At 40.3% G+C, this 25042-nt stretch overlaps 1 protein-coding gene and 1 long non-coding RNA gene across 3 annotated transcripts; both read left to right on the plus strand.

Annotated features, from left to right (window-relative positions):
• Positions 1-9521: 9521 nt before the first annotated feature.
• ZNF177 (zinc finger protein 177) lies at positions 9522-11620 on the plus strand. Its single transcript, XM_032883475.1, has one exon. The coding sequence runs from the start codon at positions 9522-9524 to the stop codon at positions 10713-10715; it is 1194 nt and encodes a 397-aa protein (XP_032739366.1). The 3' UTR covers positions 10716-11620.
• A 6094-nt stretch (positions 11621-17714) lies between these two features.
• LOC116883058 lies at positions 17715-23536 on the plus strand. 2 transcript variants are annotated; one of them, XR_004385723.1, is made up of 3 exons: positions 17715-17776; positions 18158-18242; positions 22647-23536. It is a non-coding gene; the product is annotated as an uncharacterized LOC116883058 (long non-coding RNA). The 2 variants fall into 2 exon arrangements; XR_004385722.1 differs by lacking the exon at positions 17715-17776 and adding an exon at positions 17792-17950.
• The last annotated feature ends 1506 nt before the right edge of the window (positions 23537-25042 follow it).

Genomic DNA, 25042 nt, shown 5'->3' on the forward strand with positions numbered 1-25042 from the left:
GAAAAATTTTGAGTCTGATTGGAATTCTCTCCTCTTCAAATGGCAGAACCAACTTATACAACCCAAGCCTAGTGGGTTTTTTTGTGTGGTGAAATTTAAATGCCTAGCTCTTCATTTTGTTTTATATTTTGTTTTGTTTTGAGATATCTGTCCAGGCAGTAAGTTTCTGGGGCTGGGAAGGTGAGAAATCTCTCTGAGGAGGTCAGCAATAGCCCCAGTTATTTCAAGTTTTTCTGCATTTTTTTATTGTGATGAAAAATATATATAACAAGGGGTGCTTGGGTGGCTCAGTTGTTTGGGTGTCTGACTCTTGATTGTTGGCTCAGGTCTTGATCTCAGAGTTGTGAGTTCAGGCCCCACCTTGGGTTCCATGCTGCATGTGGAGCCTACTTTAAAATACATACATACATACACGTGTGTATACACCTATGTGTGTGTGCATGTATGTGTGTATACATGTGTCACATGTTATAAATGTTATATACATATAAAAACATAAAATTTGCCATTATAAGTATTTTAAACATAAAATTCAATGGCATTAACGACATTCACAATGTTGTATAGCCCTCACTGCCTGGTTCATTTTTTGTAATTTTAATACTACTTGGTTTGTTCATTTCTGTAGAGGCATTTTTTGTAAATTTTATGTCTCAAGAAATTGATGGATTTCCTGTGAGTTTTGAGCTTGATTGGCATAGAATTAATCATAATATTTTATATGTTTAATCTCTGTAGCATTTATAATTGTATGGGGGGGTGTTTCTTAATTTTCTTTGAGCCTTCTCCCTTCTTGAATAATCTTGCATGATTTCTTCCTATTTTATCAATTTCAAAGGGCCAAAATTTTTTTTTGCTTGATTGAGCTCTACTTTTTTTTTTTAATTTATTTACTTTAGAGAATGCACAAGTGGGAGGGGCAAAAGGCAGAGGGTAAGAAAATCTCAAGCATACTCTATGCTCAGTGTGGAGCCCACACAGGGCTCGATCTCATGATCCTGAGATCATAGTCTGAGGTGAAACCAAGAGTTGTTGGCTGCTTAATTGACTGCACCACGCAGGCACCCCTACTTTTTGTTTTCTAGTTCTTCGTTTTGTTTTGTTTTTTTTTCCTATCTTTTCTTCCTTTAACTTTTCTTCTTTTGGGATTTTTTTCTCAATCCTTTAACTGGAAACTTAGATTAATTCTTCACTTTTCTCTAATGTAAATATATAAAGCATACTTTTTTTTCTAAGGCCTACTTTAGCTGAAGCTTACAAGATTTGGTAGTTAAAATTGATCAATAACCATAGTATTACATATTTTCTAATTCCAGTTTAATTTATCAATTATATATTTTATTCATGAGTTATAAAGATGATGTTCTCTAAACTCCAAATGTATGGCTTTTTTTTTTAAAGATTTTATTTATTTATTTGACAGAGATCACAAGTAGGCAGAGAGGCAGGCAGAGAGAGAAGGGGAAGCAGGCTCCCTGCTGAGCAGAGAGCCCGATGCGGGACTCGATCCCAGGACCCTGAGATCATGCCCTGAGCCGAAGGCAGAAGCTTTAACCCGAGCCACCCAGGCGCCCCAAATGTATGGCTTTTAATATTAGATCAAACCATATGAACCTGCTAAGTTTCCACCATTTTTTTATCTACAGAAATGGCAGTGTTGGGGCGCCTTGGTAGCTCAGTTGGTTTAGCGTCTGCCTTTGGCTCAGGTCATGATCCCAGGGTCCTGGGATCAAGCCCCACATCAGGCTCCTTGCTCAGTGGGGAGCCTGCTTCTCCCTCTCCCTCTACCTGCCACTCGCCCTGCTTTTTGCTCACTTGCTCTCTCTCTCTCTGTGCCAGATAAATAAATAAAATCTTAAAAAAAAAAAAGAAAGAAATGTCAGTGTCATATGGCTCAATGTAATAGTTTTCTTTTTTAACTGAATTTCATTTTGGTCAAGGAACATATCTGTATATAAATCCCTCAAAAGCTTTAAAACTAGTGCTCACATCGCAGCACATATACTAAAATTGAAAGCTTTAAAACTAGCTGTATATTATAGGAAGAGAGCTAGTTTTTATAAATACTCCACTTGTGCTTGAAAAAAATATTTTTTGAGTGTAGTGTTTTTATTGAGTGTAGTGTTTGTAAGTGTTTTAGGTGAAGCTTGTTCATTTTATTATTCAAATCTTTACATCCTCTTCCCCGCCCCGCCCCCACCCCCCACCTCGACATCACTGACAGTAGTATGTTAAGGTCTCCAAAGTTGATGGTGATTTGTGATTTCTCCTTTAATTCTCTTAGCTTTTATGACACTGTGAGTCTACGCAACTTCAGAATCTTTATTTCTAGTGAATTGAACCTCTTATCCTAATGTAGTTGTCTTTCATAATGCCTTTTGTTTTAAAATGTGTGAAATCAAGAGGCACTTGGGTGACTCAGTCAGTTAAGCATCCAGCTCTTGTTTTCAGCTCAGGTGTTGATCTCACGTTTTTGAGTTCAAGCCCCATGTTGGGCTCCATACTGGGCATGGAGCCTATGTTTTTGTTTTTAAGTGTGAAAATAAACAATTTTGGTTAATATTTGCCTGGTGTATCATTTTTATTTTTGAGATTCAGTCTTTCTGGTTTATTTTTTAAAGATTTTATTTATTTGTCAGAGAGAGCACAAGCAGGAAGAGCGGCAGGCAGAGGCAGAGAGAGAAGCAGGCTCCCCGCTGAGCAAAGAGCCCAACTTGGGACTCGATCCCAGGACTCTGGGATCATGACCTGAGCTGAAGGCAGAGGCTTGACCAACTGAGCCACACAGGTGTCCCATCAGTCTTTCTGGTTTTGTTTTGGGTTTTTTTAAGATTTTATTTATTTATTAGAGAGAGCCCAAGCAGGGGGAGCAGCAGAGGGACAGGGGTAAGCAGGCTCCCCACTGAACAGAGAGCCCAGCATGGAGCTAGATCCCAGGACTCTGGGATCGTGACCTCAGCCAAAGGCAGATGTGTAACTGACTGAGCCACCCAGATGCTCTTGTTTTGGTTTTAAATGCATCTCATGAAAGAGCGTAGAGCTGGAATTCATCTTAATCTAACATGTCAATCTTTGTTTTTAAACTGTAGAGTTTAATCCATTTACCTGTATATTAATTGTGATTCTTGATATCAGTATTTTCTCCTGTTTTGCATTGTGCTTTTTACTTTACCTGCTTTTTTTTGGGTTTCTTTTCCCTGCTTATTTTCCTTACTTTTGGAATAATTGAGGGTTTGGGGGTTTTTTATTCCATTTTTTTTTTCTTCCAAACTGTGAGTTAAACCTGTGAGTCCATTCACTTAGTGGTCACCCTAGTATCTTTATCAGGCACACTTAAAGTCAAAAGCTAATCAACATCTCTATTCTGTTCTGCAAGAATACAAGTAGCGTAAAACTGCAGTCAAATTTATGTGTTTTTTTATTATTCAGTATTAGGATTCTAGCTTGCTTTTCCTTCTCACAAATTAGACTGTTATTACCATTTTATATGATCAAGGTTCATTTACTTTTACATGTTGGGTCCCCCAGTAATGAGTCCATGGTCAAAGGAGCGAGACTGATAGACAGCGAAGGTCAAGCAAAGCTTTATTTCACGCCAAGCATCAAGAATCAAACCGACCATCAAACAGACGGGTCGGGGCTGCCCCTTACAGAGAGGGCAACCCCTCTCTGCCTTACAGACTAGCTTTTAAGGGCAAAGGCCATGTGGTTGGGCCTGGCCACGCACAGGTGGCCAATGAAGTTGTAACACACAGAGAAAGCTTCACAGCCACGCTAGGTCACACATAAGTGACCAATTGAATTACAATTTACCCTATAGTACACATTTGAACTAGCCTTTCACCTTGGTCAGAATTGGCACCCAAAAGGCGCCCAGAGGGCGGGGCCCACACTCCTTGGTATCGAGGGAGACAGTATGGCACTCTACTGATTGGATATCTCCACCTGACCCAACTCATCACTGGTTTGGGCTGTTATCTCCATCTGACCTGACCCACCCTTGTATTTGGGCTTTGTTACCTGGGACAGGTTTCCAGACTTGCTTTTAAGTAAGTTCCCCTGGGGGGGCAGGGTCGATTTAAGTTTTACTGCATCAACAACAAAAGGGCTGTTCAGCCAAGGTGGGGCCACTCGGGCTAAATTGGCCCTTACATGCTCATTTGATTTTTGTTCACTCTACTTTTTTAACATTTCCATTGCATAAACTTCCATTTCCTGGAATACTGAGAATTTACTTTAGTGATCTTTTGATGGGTAAATTCTCACAGATTTTTACTTAAAAATGTCTTTATTTTATCCTTTTAAATTTTTAAGCTTTTCATAGGGAAATTTCAAGCACACATAAGAATAGAATAGTATAGTGAATCCTTAATGTTGTCAACACTCAGCTTTAACAATTATCAATATTTTACCAATCTTGGATCATCATAGCCTGACTGTTTAATACACTATCCACATATGGCTATTTAAATTTTAATTTTAATTTTAACACTGGCTTCATTTCAAGGGCTCAGCAGCCTTATGTGAGTGGTGGCTCCTGTATTATGGAGGTAATAGTGTTGGGATAGTGCTAGTAGCCTGTCCACCTGCTTTTTTTTACCCCCCCCCCCGGGTTTTTTTTTTTTTTAATAGCACATTCTAGATATCACGTCCTTTCATCAGTAAATACTTAAGTATGAATCTGTAGCTGGTACATACCACTATAGCATTTTCTCACCTGGCAGACTCCAGAGTTCCCTGATTATCTCCAGAATATATTTTTACAGTTGGTTTGCTCAAGTCAGGATCCTATCAGAGCTCCCACATTGTTTTTTGAGGTATAGATCTCTTAAGTACCTGTTTCATCTCCTCCCTTTTTCCTTTTTTTTTGTTAATCAACTAATTGGAGATACTAAGTCATTTGTCTTTAAAGTGTTCTACATTGTAGATTTGGCTGATTGCTGCATCTTGGTGTTTAACGTGTTTATCTCTGTATTTCCTGTTGAAAGTCTTTAGAAGCTTGGCTAGATTTAGGCTTAACAGGAAGTTTTTAGCATTATGACAATACTGAGCCACTCAGGTGCCCCTTCATGATGTCATTTTAAAAACATGTCCCTCAGTCCTTCCTCTTTTCTCTTTTTATAAACTGCTAATGTGAAAGGATTTCTCAGGGGTTTTTTGGCAAAAATACTTCACAGATGGTACTGTTTCTTCTTACATCATATCAGAACTTCCATGATCAGATACCTACTTTGTGATGTTAAGATTTATCATTGGGTTCCAGTGTCAGCTTGATCCTTCCTTTATAAAGTTCTCCAGCTTGTTTATACAGTCTTCATTTATCCCCTGGTTAATAAAAGTCCTTATTAATTACAAGAGGAGAAAACAATTACTTCATAGAAGAAACTGTGGCATGCCACCTTAACCACATGATTAAAGTTAACACCAGTAACGATACAGACTGGGTCATAGCTTCCTGAAGTGGCTCACTGAGAAGGACACACATCAGTTGTGTAATCCTTCATCCAAAAAAGAACTGAGTCTAATCATGAGAAAACCATCAGACAAGCCAGAATTGAAGTGGAGTCTGTCAAACATCGGACCTGGACTCTTCATACCTTGAAAGATGAAAGGCCAAGGAATAGGTCCAGATCAAAGAAGAGTAAAGAACCATGGTTTGGGGGCGCCTGGGTGGCTCAGCGGGTTAAAGCCTCTGCCTTCGGCTCAGGTCATGATCCCATGGTCCTGGGATCGAGCCCCACATCAGGCTCCCTGCTCAGCGGGGAGCCTGCTTCCCCCTCTCTCTCTGTCTCTCTGCCTACTTGTGATCTCTGTCAAATAAATAAATAAAATCTTAAAAAAAAAAAAAGAACCATGGTTTGAGGGCATGGTCCTGTATGGGAAATTTACAAAGTGATTGCTATAAAGGACATTATTGGGCCAGTTAGTGAAATGCTGCATATGGAGTGTTAAATCCATGTTAAGTAGTCCTGATTTTGCTCGTTGTGGTTACATTGGAGAATATCCAAGTTCAGGCGTCACTCTGAAGTATAGAGGAGGAAAGGGTCATGACATCTCTTGTTTCCCCTCGAATAGACTCTTAACATTCTTGCTGAAACAGAGAGGGAACACGGGGTAGAGAGAGAAAGCAAACTTTAATGGTGAAGAGTCTGTGGAAGTTCATGTTCACACCATTATTTTCTTTCAGTTTGAAAGTCTTTTCAAAATTAAAAGTCAGAAATAAACATCCCCATTTACTTTTCACCTGATAACTTAGTAGCGGTTGGTTGTCATTGCCATGATCCATCAATGTACTAATGCTTTAGAAATGGTGACTTTCTGACTCTAGCGTTTTCTTTATGATAAATGAAGCTTCTTATAAAGCTTATACGATTCTTCTGTAAAGAACTTCGCCTCATCACAGCAGTTTGGAAATCATAAAAATATTGTTCACAAAAGAGAGAGGGATATATGCTTGATTCTTTCAGAATTTTCAGAATTATGAGTTGATAGCCTGGCCTCCTCCAATACTGACCATTAGGGTTCTTTTTTTTTAATATCATTATGAACTCATTGTTTTGTTTTAGATTTGATGATTTCAACACATTGCAGTCATTATTTTGTAAACTGTTCCATCTTAAGCCAAGGAGAGCTATTTTTTAAAATTTCCTCCTTTGTCTTTTTGATACAAACCTGTTAACCTTTGTTGGGTTTCTTGCTTTCTGCTATATGATGTTTCAGACTCACCTTGAACATTTCATGTTCTACACTGGACTCGGCTGTTTCTCAAATGAGCCCCCTTGTTTTTTTCCTGGGCAAATGACATTTAGAGGCATGGTAGTTTTAGGAAGGCTCATTGCTTCTCACAGTGCCTATTGACTCTAGACATTTTTAGTAGTTCAGTCTAGAAAAAAAAGTGTAAAAGCTAAAAATAAATACTGTATTCCTGATTCCTACTTGTTCTAGGATAGGAAGGTAAAATCCTAACAGGGAAGTGTACTGTGGGTTTGTGTATGTGTGTGTGTATGTGTCTGTGTTCCCTCTGAAGCTAGTATGTGGAAGCTTCTAGGGTGTAAGTGTTGAATATCTGTCCAACCCAGACTCTGGTGGCTTCTTTCTTCTCTAGGTCTGCTTGCTTAGAATCCTGTCTGGTAAGGAGGGAGACACACAAGAGGAAGAATGGCTGCAGGATTTCTGACAACCTGGTCACAGGTATACAGGAAATTATTCTCTTTCCAAAAAACATTGCTGTTCCCAAAGGACACATCTCTTGCCCCTGACCTTCAATTTCAACTGAGCTGGCCTCAGTCTTCCCCACTTCTCTGGGCCTCTTAGAATGAGATAAAGAATGCAGTAGGAAAGACTTCTATTGCTACATCATTTGTTAATTTCTTTTTTTTCCAAGATCTTCCTCCAAGTTGGGTATTAGTTCCACATTCTGCTGCGTGCTATGCAGGACAAGAGAGATTTTTCACTAGGAAAATCATTCATTTTCCAAGTATTTTTCTCATCCTGCCATACAATCTGTACTCAATCTTGGCTAAGACTGGAAGAGTCCTCGCAACCTAGTGGTGGGAAGAGCAGGTCAACTATATATTAGACAGGGTGCTTAAAGCATGAGTCTGGATGAGAGGATCCAGGCAGGGAGAGCGAAAGAGAAAAGTTCCAAGAACTGCGCCTCGGGTCTCAGTTAATGAGATAATGGGAGGCCTCTGAAGCACCCGCAAGCCTGCTGTGTGCTAGTCTCTTTCCCCAGTGCTGACAGCCTCTCCACCATTCTTTCGCTACGTTGTTAGAGACGGGCCTTGCCTGAGCCACAGTGCATGTGATGTTTCAGGATTCAGTGACCTTTGAGGAGGTGGCAGTGGACTTCTCCCAGGAGGAGTGGGCGCTGTTGGACCCTGCTCAGAAAACCCTGTACAGAGACGTGATGCTGGAGACCTACAGGAACCTGGCCTCCGTGGGTAAGATTGGCCTCATTCCTTCATTCTCTCATTTCTTCATGCAGCAGATGGTCCTTCTTCATATACCATGTTCCAGGATATGTGAAAAGAATGACAATACATGGTAAACACAAAAAGAATAGCTTCTGCCCTTGTGGGGCAGTCTCATGGCTTTCCATAAAAACATACGGATTTCATTTTCATTATTATTGTAACATTTAGGTGATTTGCAGTATGTTTCTGCTCTTGGGCTTGGATTTCGAGGGTTAGTTCCCTGTGGATAGGGCATACGTAGGTGTCTGTTTTGGGGACCTTGCAAAAGAGCTCAGATCTGATTCTTTGGTCACTCCTGAAGTTGTACTTGTCTATCTTCAGAATCTCTTAATATCAAAGTATTGGAATCAGTTTTGGGGACAGATTTCTTGTGTCCTTCACAGTTCCCCACCTCATGTGTCTTTCTCCATGAGCAGGATACCCTCTCTGCAAACCCAGTCTGATCACGGAGGTGGAGCAGGAAGTGCTGGGGACAGAGGAGGGGGCAATTCTCCAAGGTGCCTGTACAGGTGAGCCCCAAGCAGAAAGGAGTCATTATGTGGAGGAGACTTGGTGGGGGATGGTCCATTTGGGAATGTCAGTTTGTGGAAGAAGGAGGCCATTATGCGAGCTTTCCATCTTTCACCATCTTGCCATTCATTCACGTTTTCATGTGGTCTCAGAGGAAAAAGCTGTTTTAATTCCTCTTTAAATTTGACATTTCCTTGAATACTTTTTCTTCCATTTTCCCTACTTTGCTTTCCAGATAACACACTCTCCTATTATTTCAAACCTCCAGAATCCTTTCTAAATGAAATACTTCCCATTTCCATTGCTTGTTCCTATCATTAGCATCTTCTCCCAGAGTCAAGTTCCTAGAACAGGTCCTCCGGTCACAGGTTATATCTTCTCTTTCACATTTCCTTTCCATATTTAGTGTTCCTGAAAACAATTCATAGGGTGCCCACCTCCTTTTTTCTGTTATCCCTACTTTTTATCCCAATAGTTTCAAAAATTTTCAATTTCAGATTGGGATATTCAACTGAAACCAAAAGATGGGACTCCTCTGAAGAATGCTCCTGGGGAAAAAACTTGCGATGGCATAAAAACGGTAAGATTCACCAGGAATGATTTCTAATTTCTTTTAAAGTAGGAGAAGTCTTTGATGCTATTGAGTTAAAGCACCAGCTTCCAAATGAGGCGAGACAGTGAGGCAGGTAGCATTCACTCACCACAAAGCTGTCTCAGAAACGTCTTCCTGAATCTCATAAAATTAGAGAAATCTCTAAACCAAGCTCAATATTTGCTGCCCCACAGAGAATACCAAAAAGTAAACATTTATTTAAATATGATTCCATTGTTAATATTTAATACATGGTTAATTCATTCTTCACTCATTATTGGCAAAATTCTGTATATAGGATGCCCCTTGTTAGGAATGATGGAGTCCTGGGTTACAGCATTCAGTTAATTCAACTTGAAGGAACTAATAGGGCAAAAAAAAAAAAAAAATCACATACATGCACTGAAAATAGTAAAAATGTCAGTCATAATCATGTACCTCCTATGTATGGCAGAATCCACACAGAAGAGGATTCCCACGAGTGTAAAGAAAGTGAGAAAGTCTTTAGTTACCACTTGCTTGTTCTGCAGGCACCAACTCAACCTGGCAAGAAACCCTTGGCATTTGATCATTGTGGAAAATTCTTCAGAAGGAACTATCACTTTATATGTACGAGATACTGTGAGGGAGCGACATGCTTCAATTGTAAAGAATATGGGAAAGACCTTGGCCACCCCTCAACTCTTAGCAGTCGTGTGAGTACTCACGGTGGAGAGAAAACTTGTGAGTTTAATACGTGTGGCAAAGCTTTCCATCAAGGGGCATCCCTTAGGAAATGCTCAAAGACTCTCACAGGAGAGAAGCCTCATCCGTGTAATCCGTGTCTTAGGTGCTTCAGCTTACACCCTTCGTTTTCAGTACATGGGCAAATACCTGCTGGAGAGGAATTCTGTGAATGCCACGATCATGGAGAAAGGGCCTCCCTTGGGGTCCACAAAACAACGTGTACCGTGGGGGAAAGCTCAGAACGTAAGGAGCACGGAAAAGCGCTCACCAGTTCCTCGTGCCTTCAGAAAGGTGTGAGACCTCATGCCAGAGAGAAGCCTTATGAGTGCGGTGACTGTGGGAAAGCCTTCATTTTTCAGTCTTCCCTTAGAAAGCACGTGAGATCGCACACGGGAGAGAAACCGTATGAGTGTAGTCACTGCGGAAAATCCTTCAGCCAGAGCTCTCATCTTAACGTGCACAAAAGGACTCACACTGGAGAGAAGCCCTATGACTGCAAGGAATGTGGCAAGGCTTTCACCGTCCCTTCATCCCTTCAGAAGCATATGAGAACCCACACTGGAGAGAAGCCCTACGAATGCAGTGACTGTGGGAAAGCCTTCATTGATCAGTCATCCCTTAAGAAACACACACGGTCTCACACTGGAGAGAAACCTTACGAGTGTAGTCAGTGTGGAAAATCCTTCAGCACAGGCTCTTACCTCATCGTGCACAAGAGAACTCATACTGGAGAGAAAACCTATGAGTGTAAAGAATGTGGGAAGGCCTTTAGGAATTCCTCGTGCCTAAGGGTACACGTGAGAACTCACACAGGAGAGAAACCCTATCAGTGCATTCACTGTGGAAAGGCATTCAGCACCAGCACTAACCTTATAATGCACAAGCGAATACATACTGGGCAGAAAGTATGAGTGAAATGACTACAGGAAAGCCTTTGTTGGGCCTTTACCCCTCACTCCTCAGGTTAGAACTCACACCAGAGAGCAGCCCTGCTGTGACCAATGTAGAAAGCCCAGGCACAATTCTTGACTTACGCTATACTGGGAACAATCTTACGAATGTTATCGTTCTGTGATTGTCTTTATCAGGGAGTGTCTCATCTTGAAAGTGTGACAGCTTGTGAACTGATGAGTATTAAAGGTTATATGGCACTCTAAATGCTCCTTAGTCTGCACCACAAAATTTTGATAAATAATGTTTTCACCATAATTTAGTACTAAATGTGGTGCAATCCTCATCAAGATGTCTTGGACCTGTAGGTTACTTAGAAATGGATTTTTAATGTGCAGACTCTGCATATTTTAGTTATTTTTCTGTAGATTTCTAATTTAATTGGATTATACACAGATGCGTGGTCTTTATGATTAGATTCTGTATGACATTATTTCAAACAAAATTATTGGAGACTTGCTGTGTGGCCCAGTGTGTCGGATACAATGAGTAGCCCCAGATCCATTCCTCCTTCCCTTTCCTAAAGTAACAAAACTATAGTTGTATTCAAGTTGTCAGTGTGAACAATTTTTTAAGGAACTCTCTCAACTTACTTTGCTGCTTTGAGCCTCCATAAGCTCTTGGTTCTGGTCAGTGAGAAATAGGCAGTGGTCACTACTCATGGGTTCTAAAGAAGCTGTAGCAATGGGAGTATCTCACTTGGCATCTTCTCTTCAACATTTGCCCTGTGTCTCATTTCTTTTTCTTTCCTAGAAAATAGACCAAGAGGATGATAGTCAGAGGCTACTGATTATACTACAGGGATATACAGTATCATTTGGCTGTACCAACCTCGGGTTGCTTATTTCTGGGCTTCATCTAACACAAGAAAAATAAACTCCTAACTGATGTAAACCACTCTGGAGGGAGCTTCTGTTTCAGGGGATTTCAGTTAACCGAGAATATCTCCTATGTGGTCAAGTTTTATGAATCTTTTAAATATGGTTGGAAACAATGCCTATTCTGTAATTATTCAGTATAATCAGTGTGTCTGATATATGAATCTTTTGTTTTTAAAATTTTTATTATTACAAACCTCTCCTCATTTGTCCTTTATTGAGAGACATATGTTAAATGTGTCACTATTACTGGGGGTAGTCAGATTGTTTTTTTTTTTTAATTCTGTCTTACTTTGAGGCACTATAGGTAGATGCATACAAATGTGGTCATTTTATATTTCTTTTTTTAAGATTTTATTGTTATTTATTTATTAGAAAGCATGCACAGGAGGGTGAGGGGCAGGGGGAGATGCAGGGTCTCTCCTGAGCTGGGAGCCCAATGTGGGGCTCAATCCTGGAATCATGACCTGAGTCAAAGGCAGATGCTTAACAGACGGAGCCACCCAGGTGCCCCTCATTTTATATTTCTGATAAATTGTCCTTTCATTCTTTTTTTTAAAGTTTTATTTATTAGAGAGAGAGAAAGCATGAACAATGGGGAGAGGGAGAAGCAGACTCTCCACTGAGCAGGGAACCTGATATGGGGCTCAATCCCAGGACCCTGGGATCATGACCTAAGCCGAAGGCAGACACTTAACCAACTGAGCCACCCAGGCACCCTTGTCCTTTCATTCTTATATACTCCCCACTTTTCTCCCCTAATAATGTTTTAATTCATTTGGTATAAATGCAGACAATTGACTTAGCTGATAACATTTTCTCCTTACCAGTATGTGAGGACAACCAGAAGCGACTTACATCTCCTCAGCACTGTGGAGTCGTGGTCCCTGCAACACCAAGGGGGATCTCCTCAGCCACTACATCTCCTATGGGGGCCAAAGAGATCAGGAGGTCCTCAGCAGCCTTCCCTGCCAAAGACAGTATCAGCTGTCACATATGTCCCTGTTATTCCTCGCTTTGCTTCTGTCGTGATTTGTTCCCCTGCCTACCTGGTGGGAGATGAGATCCATGTTTCATGAAAAAGGGAAAAGGGGAAGAACATTTTTTCCCTGCTCCCCTTAAAAAACCTCGGGAGGTTTCTCAACTCAAACCCATTTGTAAATCTCCTGGTCAATGTACGTGGGCTCTCGAGTGCCACTGCCTATCAACATGTAAGAGCATCTTCTTGAAAACCAAATGTTATAAAATTGGGATTCCCCCCTATTGCTCTCTTGGAGAGAGACTCCAGTCCCTCTGAGGTTGAAAGGCACAGTCTAGAAAGGGAGGTCACTGCGCATAGCAAAGTTCCACTCAGGACCATCAGGAGCTTATGGGTAAATACATAAAGAAAAAAAAAACAGGGAAAGGTGAGAGACCAAGAGAAAAGGTATAGCGGCAGGGGCTTTATGTGACTACAAGTAATCCCTCCCTTCCCAAAGAACAGGAACTTTAAATCTTCTGTACAAAGCAACTGTCAGGTCTAGAAACATAATGTTAGTCTTCAATTGCTTACTCATTTAAAAATGATAATGAAAAATAAACCCATAGATACAGGGGAGAAAACAAAAGGTAAAGTAAATTATGTACATTTCCAACATTTAATATAGATATGTATATATGTAAATTATAAATATACACTACACACAACTAAACTAAAACAAAGATCCATAATTTGAATCAATTGAAAACTTAGTTATATATTAAAGTTTATATGTTAAAAACTTACATAAGTTTTATATATAATTATATATACAACAAATAAACAAAATTTATATATTAAAGAATTTACATATTAAAAAGATAAAAGGGTCACCAAGGCTTTTGCACCTCCACAATTTAAGTTCTGAATTAAATATAACATTGCTAAAATACACTAATTGGCAGGGCTTCATAAATTGTTATCAATACTAGGGCTCAAATTATAGCTATACTTGGGGACCCCACTAAATTTAAACATTTCTCCTATAATCAAAAAAATAATTAAAATAGAGGAAAATAGGTGTACCCCACTGTAATTGTAGTAATGTCTAAATTTCCCATAAGTATTGTAACTATTACCCTAAATTATCCCATCTTAATCATCAATGCCCTGACAACGATGAAAAATAAATTTAAATTAAGGTCTTTGGCTTTATTCCTTGATAAAATGATTCTGTGGATACTTGGTTAAAAAAAATTAATATGGCTCAATAGGTATTAAAACTGGCTTTCAGAGTTTAAAACTTATTATTCTGGGTGGATGGGTGGCTCAGTTGGCTAAGTGAGTGACTTCAGCTCGGGTCATGATCCTGGGGTACTGGGATTGAGTCCCGCATCGGGCTCCCAGCTCGGTGGGGAGTCTGCTTCTTCCTGACCTTCTCCCCATCATGATCTCTCTCTCAAATAAATAAAATCTTTAAAAAAATAAAACATTATATAAGCATAACAAAGAGGTACTTATCTCTACTGCTTCTCCACTTAATAATTCAATTTTGCCTATCTCAAAAATTTAGGATACATAACTATATCTTATATTTTGGTATTAACCAAGTAAAGAGCAGTCGAGAGTTCCTGGACTATGCAAATGGTGCTGCCAGCCATAGCACTGGAATGTTACTGCTTTCCATCTCTTACTTTATAAAAAAAAAAACAAATGGACCAAAGATCAACCAAAGACAAAACTGTAAAATTTCCAGAAGAAAGCATAGGAGGAAAGCTTCTTGATATTGAATTTGGCAATGGTTTCTTAGATGTGATACCAAAAACACTTGCAATCAAAGAAAAAAAATAGATAAATTGTAGTTTATCAAAATTAAGGTCTTTTGTACTTCAGAGGTCCATCATCAACATTTAAATACTTTTGTACTCCAAAGAACACATCAAGAAAGTGAAAGAAAGACAATCCATGGAGTGGTAGAAAATATTTGCAATTCATATATGCAAAAAGCAACTTCTATACAGAATATATAAATATTCTGTATATATATATGTAAATATATAAATAGAATATATAAATAACTCATAAATAAACAATGAAAAGACAAATAATTCAATTTTAAAATAGACAAGAGATTTGAAGAGACATTTCTCCAAGGACATAACAAATAGCAGCAAATACATGAAAAGTTACCACTAGTCATCAACATCACTGATAGAAAAATGACCCAAATCACAAGGAGATATCACTTCTTACCATTTAGGATAGCTAATAAAAAAAAATTAACAAATGACATTGGGAAATAGCTCATATACTGATGGGTAAAATATAAAATGGTGCAGCCACTTTGGAAAACAGTCTGATAGTACTTCAAAATGTCAAATATATAGTTACTATTTGACCCAGCAATTCCAGTCCTAGGTAGATACCTATTAATTAATTTCATGTGTCAGCTAGACTGTGTCATGAAATACCTAGATATCTCATTAATGTCATTTTTGGTAGTGCCTGTTGGCATGTTTCAGGAGTTTTGCATTTAAATCAATAGACTAAGCATAGCATATCACCCTCCCCAACATGGATGGATATCATCCAATGCGATTTAGGGCCTGAATGGATGAAAAAGCAGAGGACGACTGTATTCTCTTTTTCTGTCTGATTGTTGAACTGGGATAGTGATCTTCTCCTGCTCTTGGTGTTCCTCTTCTTGGGCTTTGAGACAGGGACTGAAATCTCCATTGTGGGCAGTCTGGCTCTCAAGTGTTTGAAAGGTACCACCTACTTTCATAGCTCTCTCGACTGGGGATGGTAGATTGAGAGATTTCTCAGCCTTCATAGCTATATAAGTAGTTCCTTATATAAAAGTCATGTTGTGTGTGTATAAGTACGTATAATGTATGTTGTGTCCATTGTATGTGTGTATATATAATAGATCCTTCTGAGCTCACCATAAATTTCAGGGCTATATGTTCTATTTCTCTGGGGAATTCTAATACAATACCCAGGATAAATTAAAATATGTCTGCAGACACACAAAAATACGTGAATGTTCAGAGCAGCAGTGCTCATAATACCCACAAAATGTAAACAACCTAAATGTGCATCAATTGATAAATATATTAATAACATGTAGTATATCCATACAAAGGAATATCATTCAGCAATTAAAAATGATGCATACTACAACACATACGAACCTTGAAAACATGCTAAGTGAAAAGAAGCTATCAGCAAAGGATTTTATGATTTCATTTACATGAAATGTCCAAAGGCAAATCTTTAGAGTGAGAAAATACATTCATGGTTACCTACACACTAAGGAAGAAAATGGGATGATAGCCAAAGGAATCATTCTTTTGGAGTGACAAAAAAGTTCTAAAATTGTGCTAGTTGCACAACTCTGGAATTTAATTAAAAAAAAAACATTGAATGTTTAAGTTTCAAATGCACAAATTGTAGGTTATGTGAATTATAGGTCAATAAAGCTATTCAAAAAAAAAAAAAACAAGAAAAAATCATGGCATAGCTGTATCATTAGAAGCATAAAAAAAAGGTCTTATCTCTGAAGCACTTAGAGCAGTAAGGTGCAACATATATTAGCAGCCCTTATATTTTTACCACTAAATATTAGAACTAAATATTAAGCTATTGTAATAAAAAAAGGTATATGGGTATTACTATTACTGGCACAGAAGAGTCTAGAAACTTATACCAGCACATATAGTAATTTATTTAATTGAGATGGAATTTCACATGACTAGGTTAAGAAAAGTTTACTGGTAAGTGGTACCACAACTGGCCATGTTTTCTGTAGGAAATAAAATAACCAGATCCACTACCCCACACCACATGGCAAAATCAACTCCACGAGGATTAAAAATTCAAATGTCTTTAATAGGGGCGCCTCGGAGGCTCATTCGGTTAAGTGGCTGCCTTCAGCTCCGCCGATACCAGTGTCCTGGGATTGAGCCCAGTAGGGGCTCCCTGCTCAGCTGAGAACCTGCTTCTCCCTCACCCTTCTCCCTGTTCCTTCTCTCCCTCTCTCGCTCACTCAAATAAATAAATCTTTAAAAAATGTCTTTAATAAATGTGAGAAATAAATTCAGTATACAGTTTGGACATTTAAAGGCAAGAAACAAATTATTTTGGGGCCTCTGGGAGGCTCAGTCGGTTAGACAGCTGCCTTCAGCTGCAGTCGTGGTCTCAGGGTCCTGGGATTGAACCCCATGTCAGGCTCCCTGCTCATTGCGGAGTCTGCTTCTCCCTGCTCATTGTCTCTCTCTCTCTCTCTCTCTCTCTCTCAAATCTTAAAATATTTTAAAAAAAAATAGGTTATTTGGCTACATACATTTAGTATTCCATACAGCAACACATGAAACAACCTAGCAAAATAGTTATAGATGTATAAGACACATTCGATAATGCACATGAACAACTCAATAAAATGTCATTAAAATCAGGGTTTAAACATCTTTACTAACTCCGTAAAGGTCATCCACTGAAAACCACAGCAACCACAGAGAACGTGATTACTGGAGAAACTTCAGATATATTCCTGAGAAGTGAAGAAAGTCCGGTATCATTTGTATTTAAAAACTAAATACATAAAAAGAATTATTATGGGGGGGTAACAGATTTGCAGAAAATGTCATTACATTGAAAATCTAAAGGAATCGCTTACTGGAGTTTAGCATGGTGCTCAAAGACCTAAAGAAGGGACTGACTGGAGGAGCTAGACCACTTTAAGGATTGGCAAGAACGTTAGATAGGGGAGAATCCTTGTAAGGGGTCCAGGAACAAGGGGAGGGGCAGGCAGTCCTCCTGTGCTTGTCGTGGCGTCGGCGCCCCCGCGCGCTCGCCCTTCCCGCTTGAATATTCAGCAGTGCCGACAGGCACTGGGTCTATTCGGACCTGCAGCCACGCCCTCAAGAGTAAGCCCCGCCCACGGCGCTGGTCCTAACTTCCGCCTAGTCTCGGGATCCCATTCTGTCCCCGCCCCGGGGCCTCGCCCAGCCCTGCCCACCCACACCCAGACGGGAGGAAACCAGCGCTCTCCCGCCTGAGGCGGTCCGACGAGGCCGACGGCCGCCCGCGGGGTCCCGCCCCTTCCGGCCTCAGGCGGGAAGCGGAAATGAGATCACGCAGGCGCCGGGGTCTTTTCCGCCGCTGGTCTGGTTTCGCTTTGGCTGTGAGTGCGCGCCTGCCAGCGTCTGGAGGCTAACCCGAGGGAGAGGGAAGGGGCTGGAAGGTGGCAGTTAAAGGACAAGTGTCTCGCGCCTCCCAGGTTCCTGCTTAAAGAGACCTGGCCTGTGGAGAGCCTGGCGGGCTCAGTGAGTGGAGCGAGCCACTCGATCTTGGGGTGGTGAGTTCAAGCCTTACCTTGGGTGTAGGGATGACTCAAACAAACTTTAAAAAAGAAAAAAAGAGACCTGGCGCGCACCGCTGCCTTCCGCTGGGGTGTCCTCGGGAGTAGCTTTTCAGGAAATATAAGGGCGCTTCTGGGGGGTCGGTTCATACACTGCTTCCCTCTTCAGGAGCCTGCGAAGCAACTTTTGTTACTTTTCTGCAGGGGGAAAAGAGCTTCATCCGCCGAGTTGGTAGATTCTGGCCGTGTGCTCACGTCCTCACGGACCTCGCGGTTCCGGCGCACTCGGGTGAGCACTGTGCGGGGAGCTGATTCCCACGGGCCTGTTTTCCTCTTGGATGCAAAGGAATGTTTTATTTGATGGTTTGACTTTATTTTTGCGCGTTCTTTGCTTCTGACACATAACGTTCACGTAGGAAGTTAATATACTTTTTTTTAAAGATGTATTTATTTGACAGATCACTAGTAGGCAGAGAGGCAGGCAGGCAGAGAGAGAGGGGGAAGCCTCTCTGCCTACTTGTGATCTCTCTCTCAAAGAAATAATCTTTTTTTAGAAAGTTAGACATAAAATACAGACAGTTAAAAAACAAACATAAAGGAAGTCTGGCAAAATGAAGAAACATAAAGGCAAATTAAATAGAAAGCGGAACAAATACAAAATATGAAATGGCGGTTGTCTGAAAAGACACACAGAATGCACACATGTTGAGCAAAGTGTGGCATGGACTTGCCCCTCTGTCAAGGCAAGGGGAAGCACACATCTTGTTTGGAGGTTCCAACCAACACCTGTGGGAGTTTCAGCACTTTAACATATTCTGAGTTATTTTGTAAAAACTTTGGCATTCCTTTTCTAATCTTTTTAGGTTAAATATGGAAGAGCTAATGATTCTCTTTTTTTCCGTTGTCTTGCCCAGAAACCAACAGAATTTATGTGGGGTGGGTATATAGGACACCCTTTTTTCCCCCCCACCTGTTTATTTTCCCATGTCACTTATGAATTGATAGGTCAATTATTACTTTATTGTCTATCTTCTACAATAGGAATGTTAGATCTTTTATGTCTGGGACATTTTCTGTATATGTAACTGTTCTCATGAGTATCTGCCACAGACATAACTTACTATTTACTGAACAGAAGAAAGGAATAAACCCTCAATAAGAATTCAAATGAACAAGCCTCAAGCTTCCCATCCAAGGAGGCAAGCTCAGTGGTATTGACAGAAACAAATTTTTTTTTCCTTTATATACTCAGCAACAGCCTTGACCAGTGCTATCCAGTAAAAGTATGTGTAGACCATGTACATAATTATTTTCAGTATCTACAATGAACAAAAATGAAAAAGTTAATATTATTTTGAAGAATATTTTACTTCTTTATTATATAAAGTAGTTACTGCAGTATGCAATCAGTACCAAAAATTTTAGATACTTTGCATTATTTTCTTCATTCAAAGTTAAAAATTCATTGGACACTAAATTTTAACAGATATGTTTGATTTGTGTTTAGATCGTTACAGTTGAATGAATAGATTCATACTTAAAATCATTTTTAAGAAAAGGTGGGGAAGGGTGCTTGGCTGGCTCAGTGGGTAGAGCATGCAATTCTTGATCTCAGGGTTGTGAGTTTGAGCCCCATGTTGGGTGTAGAGATGACTTAAATATAAAATCATTAAAAGAAGCAGATTCAGATATACAAACTTTTCCACATATGTGTGAGCTCAAAACTCTAGTGAGACATCTGATATGTAACAGTCCTCAGTTATTGGCAGTTGATATTAATAACCTCTTGTATACCGTCCTGTTACAGTAGCTTTCATGCATGTCATCTATACAGAAAAAGTAATTGATCCTGTTGAATTATTACTAATCAATATTTTTGATTGATTGATTAATTAATATGAACCCAACTTCAAATAACCTGATCTCCAGAGAGATGGAGAAGGCCCTGTCCACTTGTCATTCTTGATCTTCTCTGAAATAATCTTGGTTCATGTAGTGCAGCATTCCAGCAGATTTCACCCTCAGCTTTGCAGGATGATGGCCTAGAATATGTCCCATAATAAGTCCTTGTTGATGCCCTTTTTCTGAGACTCTGCTTTAGGTTCTACCTGCACAATACAGAATCCTGAGGTCGGAACCTGAGCCACCCAGGCGTCCCTGGACAAGAGCTTTTAGACTTGTATTAAGTTTATGTGTTAGAGGCTTCACTGAAGCCAGGAATGAAGTATATCAACCATGAGTGAGTTATCAACAGAGAGAAGAGTGTTTAGCACTGTTTTCTGAAAGGTATATGCAAAACAAACTCCAAAGTCAAAGGAGATACAAGACCAAAGAAGGCAAACAAGTGTAGTTTGATGAGAGATGGTGTTTTTTTTTTTTTTAAGATTTTATTTATTTATTTGACAGAGAGAGAGAGATCACAAGTAGGCAGAGAGAGGAGGAAGCAGGCTCCCCGCTGAGCAGAGAGCCCGATGCGGGACTCGATCCCAGGACCCTGAGATCATGACCTGAGCCGAAGGCAGAGGCTTTAACCCACTGAGCCACCCAGGCGCCCCGATGAGAGATGGTTTATTAAGGAGACTCACAGACAGAAGTATGGCTTAGGTAGCCACAAGACAGAAAGATCTCCACAACCCTATGACCCTTAAGATGTGTTATTATATAGCCTTAGAGGCTGGGAGTACATGCTGGGGTACCACACAAGAGAGGAATGTTTCAGAATGAATGTGTGCCACAGTCATATCTCTCGGCTTAGGTCATGATCCTGGAGTCCTGGGATTGAGTCCCATATCGCGCTGCCTGCTCAGTGGGAAGTCTGCTTCTCCCTCTGAATCTCTCCCCTCCCATGCTCTCTCTCTCTCTCTCTCTCATTCTCTCTCAAGTAAATAAATAAAATCTTTTAAAATAAATAAATAAAAAATAAAAGCTCTTGTCCGGTTTTCTTCTTGCAGCAAACTCCTGAGAAAAGAGATACCTGTAAGCACTGATGAATTTATAAACCAAGGAATGCACATTTTGAGCCTCATCATATAAGCACCTGCCAAAATAACATGTAGTCGCCATTATGAAATGCAGATACTGAGATTATTTGGTATTCTCTCATTCTGATAGGCTGTACTTTGTAAGAAAATTCAACAGGGCTCAGAGTGACTGTTCCTTTAGGAAGCTGTGGAAACAGGTCTACCTATAAGGAAATATATGTATCTGGTAGATGTAGCATGTCATTTTTATTGAAGGATCAGCTTTTTTCTTACCTGAGAAGAACCTGTTAAACATTCAGTCTTCATCTTTTCTGTCTCTATCCTTGTTTCAAGAAAGAACAACATGTCCTTAGAAGGAAAACCTAGGAGAAAAGAAAGAAGACAATACCAGAGATGACTGTAATTGCCACATTTACCTGACTGGAATTCATTCCATTCTAGCTTGAAATTCCCGAATATCTCTCTGCATTCAAGTTAATCCACACGAACAGACACTGTTGCCATACAGTGCCACAGTGGTTCTCACTCAGCTGTAGTCAGAGAAGGGCATCATGAGTGATTCTGCCCTTGAAGAGAATCATGTTGTTTAATTTCAGAGTCGTTTTTTTCACCAACTTCTTAACATCATAACTAAATTGTTGGGGCACCTGGGTGGCTCATCGGGTTAAAGCCTCTGCCTTCGGCCCAGGTCATGATCTCAGGTTCCTGGGATCAGCCTCTCTGCCCAGCAGGGAGCCTGCTTCCCCCATCTCTCTGCCTGCCTCTCTGCCTACTTGTGACCTCTCAGTCAGTCTCTCTCTCTCTCTCTCTCATTCTCTGTTAAATAAGTAAATAAATAAAAATCTTTAAAAAAAATAAATTGTTGACATAGCCAAACTCTTCAAATCTATTGTACTGGGTTTTGGCATGTTTAATTTTGTAACAAATTCAAATGAACCTCACTATTTTTAAGTCCTTTAACCTACATGTATTTCTATAATTTCTTACATTTGTTATTCTCTTACTTTCAAACAAAGTGCAGCGTAAAACCAAATACTCAGTAATTTGGCAGAATATTTTGGGAAAAAAACATCCAATGGGATAGAAACACTGAAATCACTTAAGTTTATAAAGTGGTATTTTTTTATTTCCCATAGTTGGAAAAGATTGAGCTTTTTCTTAGCTAGAATATTAGCACAAGTGATATTTGAGATAAGGGACATTTTCCAAAGACAAAACAATTTTTCTTGTGAGATATTCTCAGTGTGATGAATTTGGGGATATACTAGATCTACCTCGAAACTTGTCACTTCACAATTCCAACAAGTATTCATTCCCAAACACATAAATGGATGTTGAGTTTTTAAAACAATTCCCTGAAACAGGGATGCCTAGGTGGCTCAGTTGATTAAACATCAGCCTTCTACTCAGGTCATGATCTCGAGTCCCACATTGGCCTCCTTGCTCAGCGGGGAGCCTGCTTCTCCTCCCTGCTGTTTCCCTACTAGTGCGTGCTTGCTCTCTCACACAATCGAAATCATTAAAAAAAAAAAATTGAAATTCCATCAAACAAAAGGAATCCCTCTAGGATTTTAAAAGATGGCCCATTGTGCTGGCAGAAGGAATCTGTCATCCCAGCTGGAAAGAAATGAACAGGGCAGGAGGTATATAAATGCACTGGAAATGGTATGAATCCTAATCAGCACTGCAATGCTATTTCTATTTTGATACAGGTAGGATCAATTAATGACTCAGAAATCTTTGAAGCATCATTCATCTATTCCCCTACAGGCAAGAAATCATGTTGAATGGGAACTCATTGTGAGCAGTGTCGGAAAGACTTGAGTGAATGCTCATACCTTTAGACACACAGGAGAACTCAGAATGGAGGGAACACTTATGAGAGTAAGGAATATGGAAAAGGCTTCCTTTCTCTGCAGGAGAAACCCTGTAGTGGAGACCCAGACTTCCTGGGTTTAAACAACACAGAAAAAACCATCTGACTCCAAATATTTTGGACTGGAAAACCAGCACCCAAGAGAAAACCTTCACATGCAGTGACAGTGGGAAGGCCTTCCATGATCAATCTTACTTCAAAGGACAAATGACAACTCATGATGGAGAAGAAAAAACATGTGAAAGCAAGGAAGGTGAGACACCCGTTCTTCACGAGTGCATGAAGAAACTTCCGCTGCTAACGGATTTATGAATGTGAGGAATGTGGTGAAAATATTCCTTGTTGTGCAAACCTTTACATACGCATGTTAATTGACAGGAGAGAAACCCTATAAATGTAAGGAAGTGAGAAAGCCTTTGTTACATCTCCCAATTTTAAGAGACCTACAAGATTTGATACTGAAGAGAGTACCTTTGTATGTAAGAATGTGGAAAGAGTTCCTCATGTCTTAATCACACTGGAATAAAGTACTACCAGTGTAAGCAATGTGGGAAAACCTATGCTGCATTCTCAAAACATACTGAACATAACTACAAGCTCACACTATGGAGAAGCCTTTTAAATGTGACAAACATAGGAAAGCCTTTACTGCTTCCTCGCGTTTTGTTAATCCTCTCAACTCACAATGGAGAGAAACTGAGTGTAGTCTGTGTGTGGGAAAGCATTTGCCAGTTTCCATTTTATCACTCACATGCATACTTACACTGGAGAGAAACACTATGACTGTTTAATGAAAGTGGGAGAGCTTTTATTGTTGCCTCAAAAGTAGCACAACCTTTAAGAATTAATACTGGAGAAAACCCTTATAAATGTAAGGAATGTGGGAAAACCTTCATTAGTTATTTTTCTCTTAGTAAACATAAAACATTGCACTCTGGAGAAGTACTTCAAATGTAAGAAATGTAGAAAACCCTTCCAAAATTATTCATGTTTTAATAATCCCAATTGAAGGGCGTTTGGGTGGCTCAGTGGGTTAAACCTCTGCCTTCGGCTCAGGTCATGTCAGGGTCCTGGGATGGAGCCCTGCACTGGGCCCTCTGCTCAGCAGGGAGCCTGCTTGCCTGCCTCTCTGCCTACTTGTGATCTCTGTCTGTCAAATAAAATCTTCTTTAAAAATCCCATTTGAATTCAAACTGGTATAAACCCCTATGGATATAAAGAATGTGGGAGGGGCGCCTCGGTGGCTCAGTTGTTTGGGTGTCTGACTCTTGGTTTTGGCTCAGGTCGTGATCTCATGAGTCTTGGGATTGAGCCCCTCATTGGGCTCTGCACTCAGCAGGGAGTCTGCTTGGGAATTCTCTCCCCCATACCCTCACACCCCTGCTCCTGTATGCTCTCTCAAATATTTTTAAAAACAAGAATCTTAGGTCTGTTCACAGGCATTAGTCTTGTGGGTGGTTGTAAGGTCTGTTTTAAACATTTATTATTGTGTCCCAACCTTTTCTGGGGGCATGACTTGTCTTTGCCCTGATTGGCCTGGCCAGGCCAGTCTAGTGGCTACACCTTCCATGTTGCAGCCCGCCCAAAAGTGGGCCTACTCAATTCACCCTTTATTGTCCTTACTGTCTTCTACCCATCTGGATACTCTTACTGGATTGACTTGGTCTTACATTTCAAGCACAGGGCCTCAGGGCATCACTGTTCAAACTGCTCATGGAGTCCATCTACACTGAATCACACTGGCCAGGGTAAGGGATACAAAACATGTCTGTCAATTTTGGGAAGAAGACCTTGTGTCCCTCTTTCATCTGATCCTATCTCGTGGAATCTCAGGAAGATGCATGGGATGAGTGGAGAAGAGGTGAGATTATACCTCATACCATGAGGCAGCATGAGTACATGCCCTATGAACACACCCCTACCAACTGGGAAGGCCTTCTATTCAAGCTGTGTGGCAAGAGGGTGAGTGAGGACAATGAATGTGCTCTTCCGTCCCTACACCCAACACCACAGCCTGGCAAAACCACCCTACCATCTTTGGAGCTCAAGCTCCAAGGGGTCATGGTGATGGGGTCTGGCTCTGTGCTTGTCATTCAATCCATGAACTGTGACAATAGCCTCAGTGATACAAATTCATATAGCTCTGATGTGGAGCAGTGTTGGGTTGGTTTATGTCATGTGTGGCCATCAAGGCTGCAGCTGCTTGATGACATTTTTTGAGGCTTAATGAAA

The sequence above is a fragment of the Lontra canadensis genome, unplaced genomic scaffold (genome assembly GCF_010015895.1).
Source record: "Lontra canadensis isolate GAN:19392208 unplaced genomic scaffold, GSC_riverotter_1.0 scaffold88, whole genome shotgun sequence".
Lineage (NCBI taxonomy): Eukaryota > Metazoa > Chordata > Mammalia > Carnivora > Mustelidae > Lontra > Lontra canadensis.

Coding starts and splice junctions, on each gene's coding strand:
- ZNF177 (XM_032883475.1), top strand. CDS start 9,522: ATGTATGGCAGAATCCACACAGAAGAGGATTCCCACGAGTGTAAAGAA.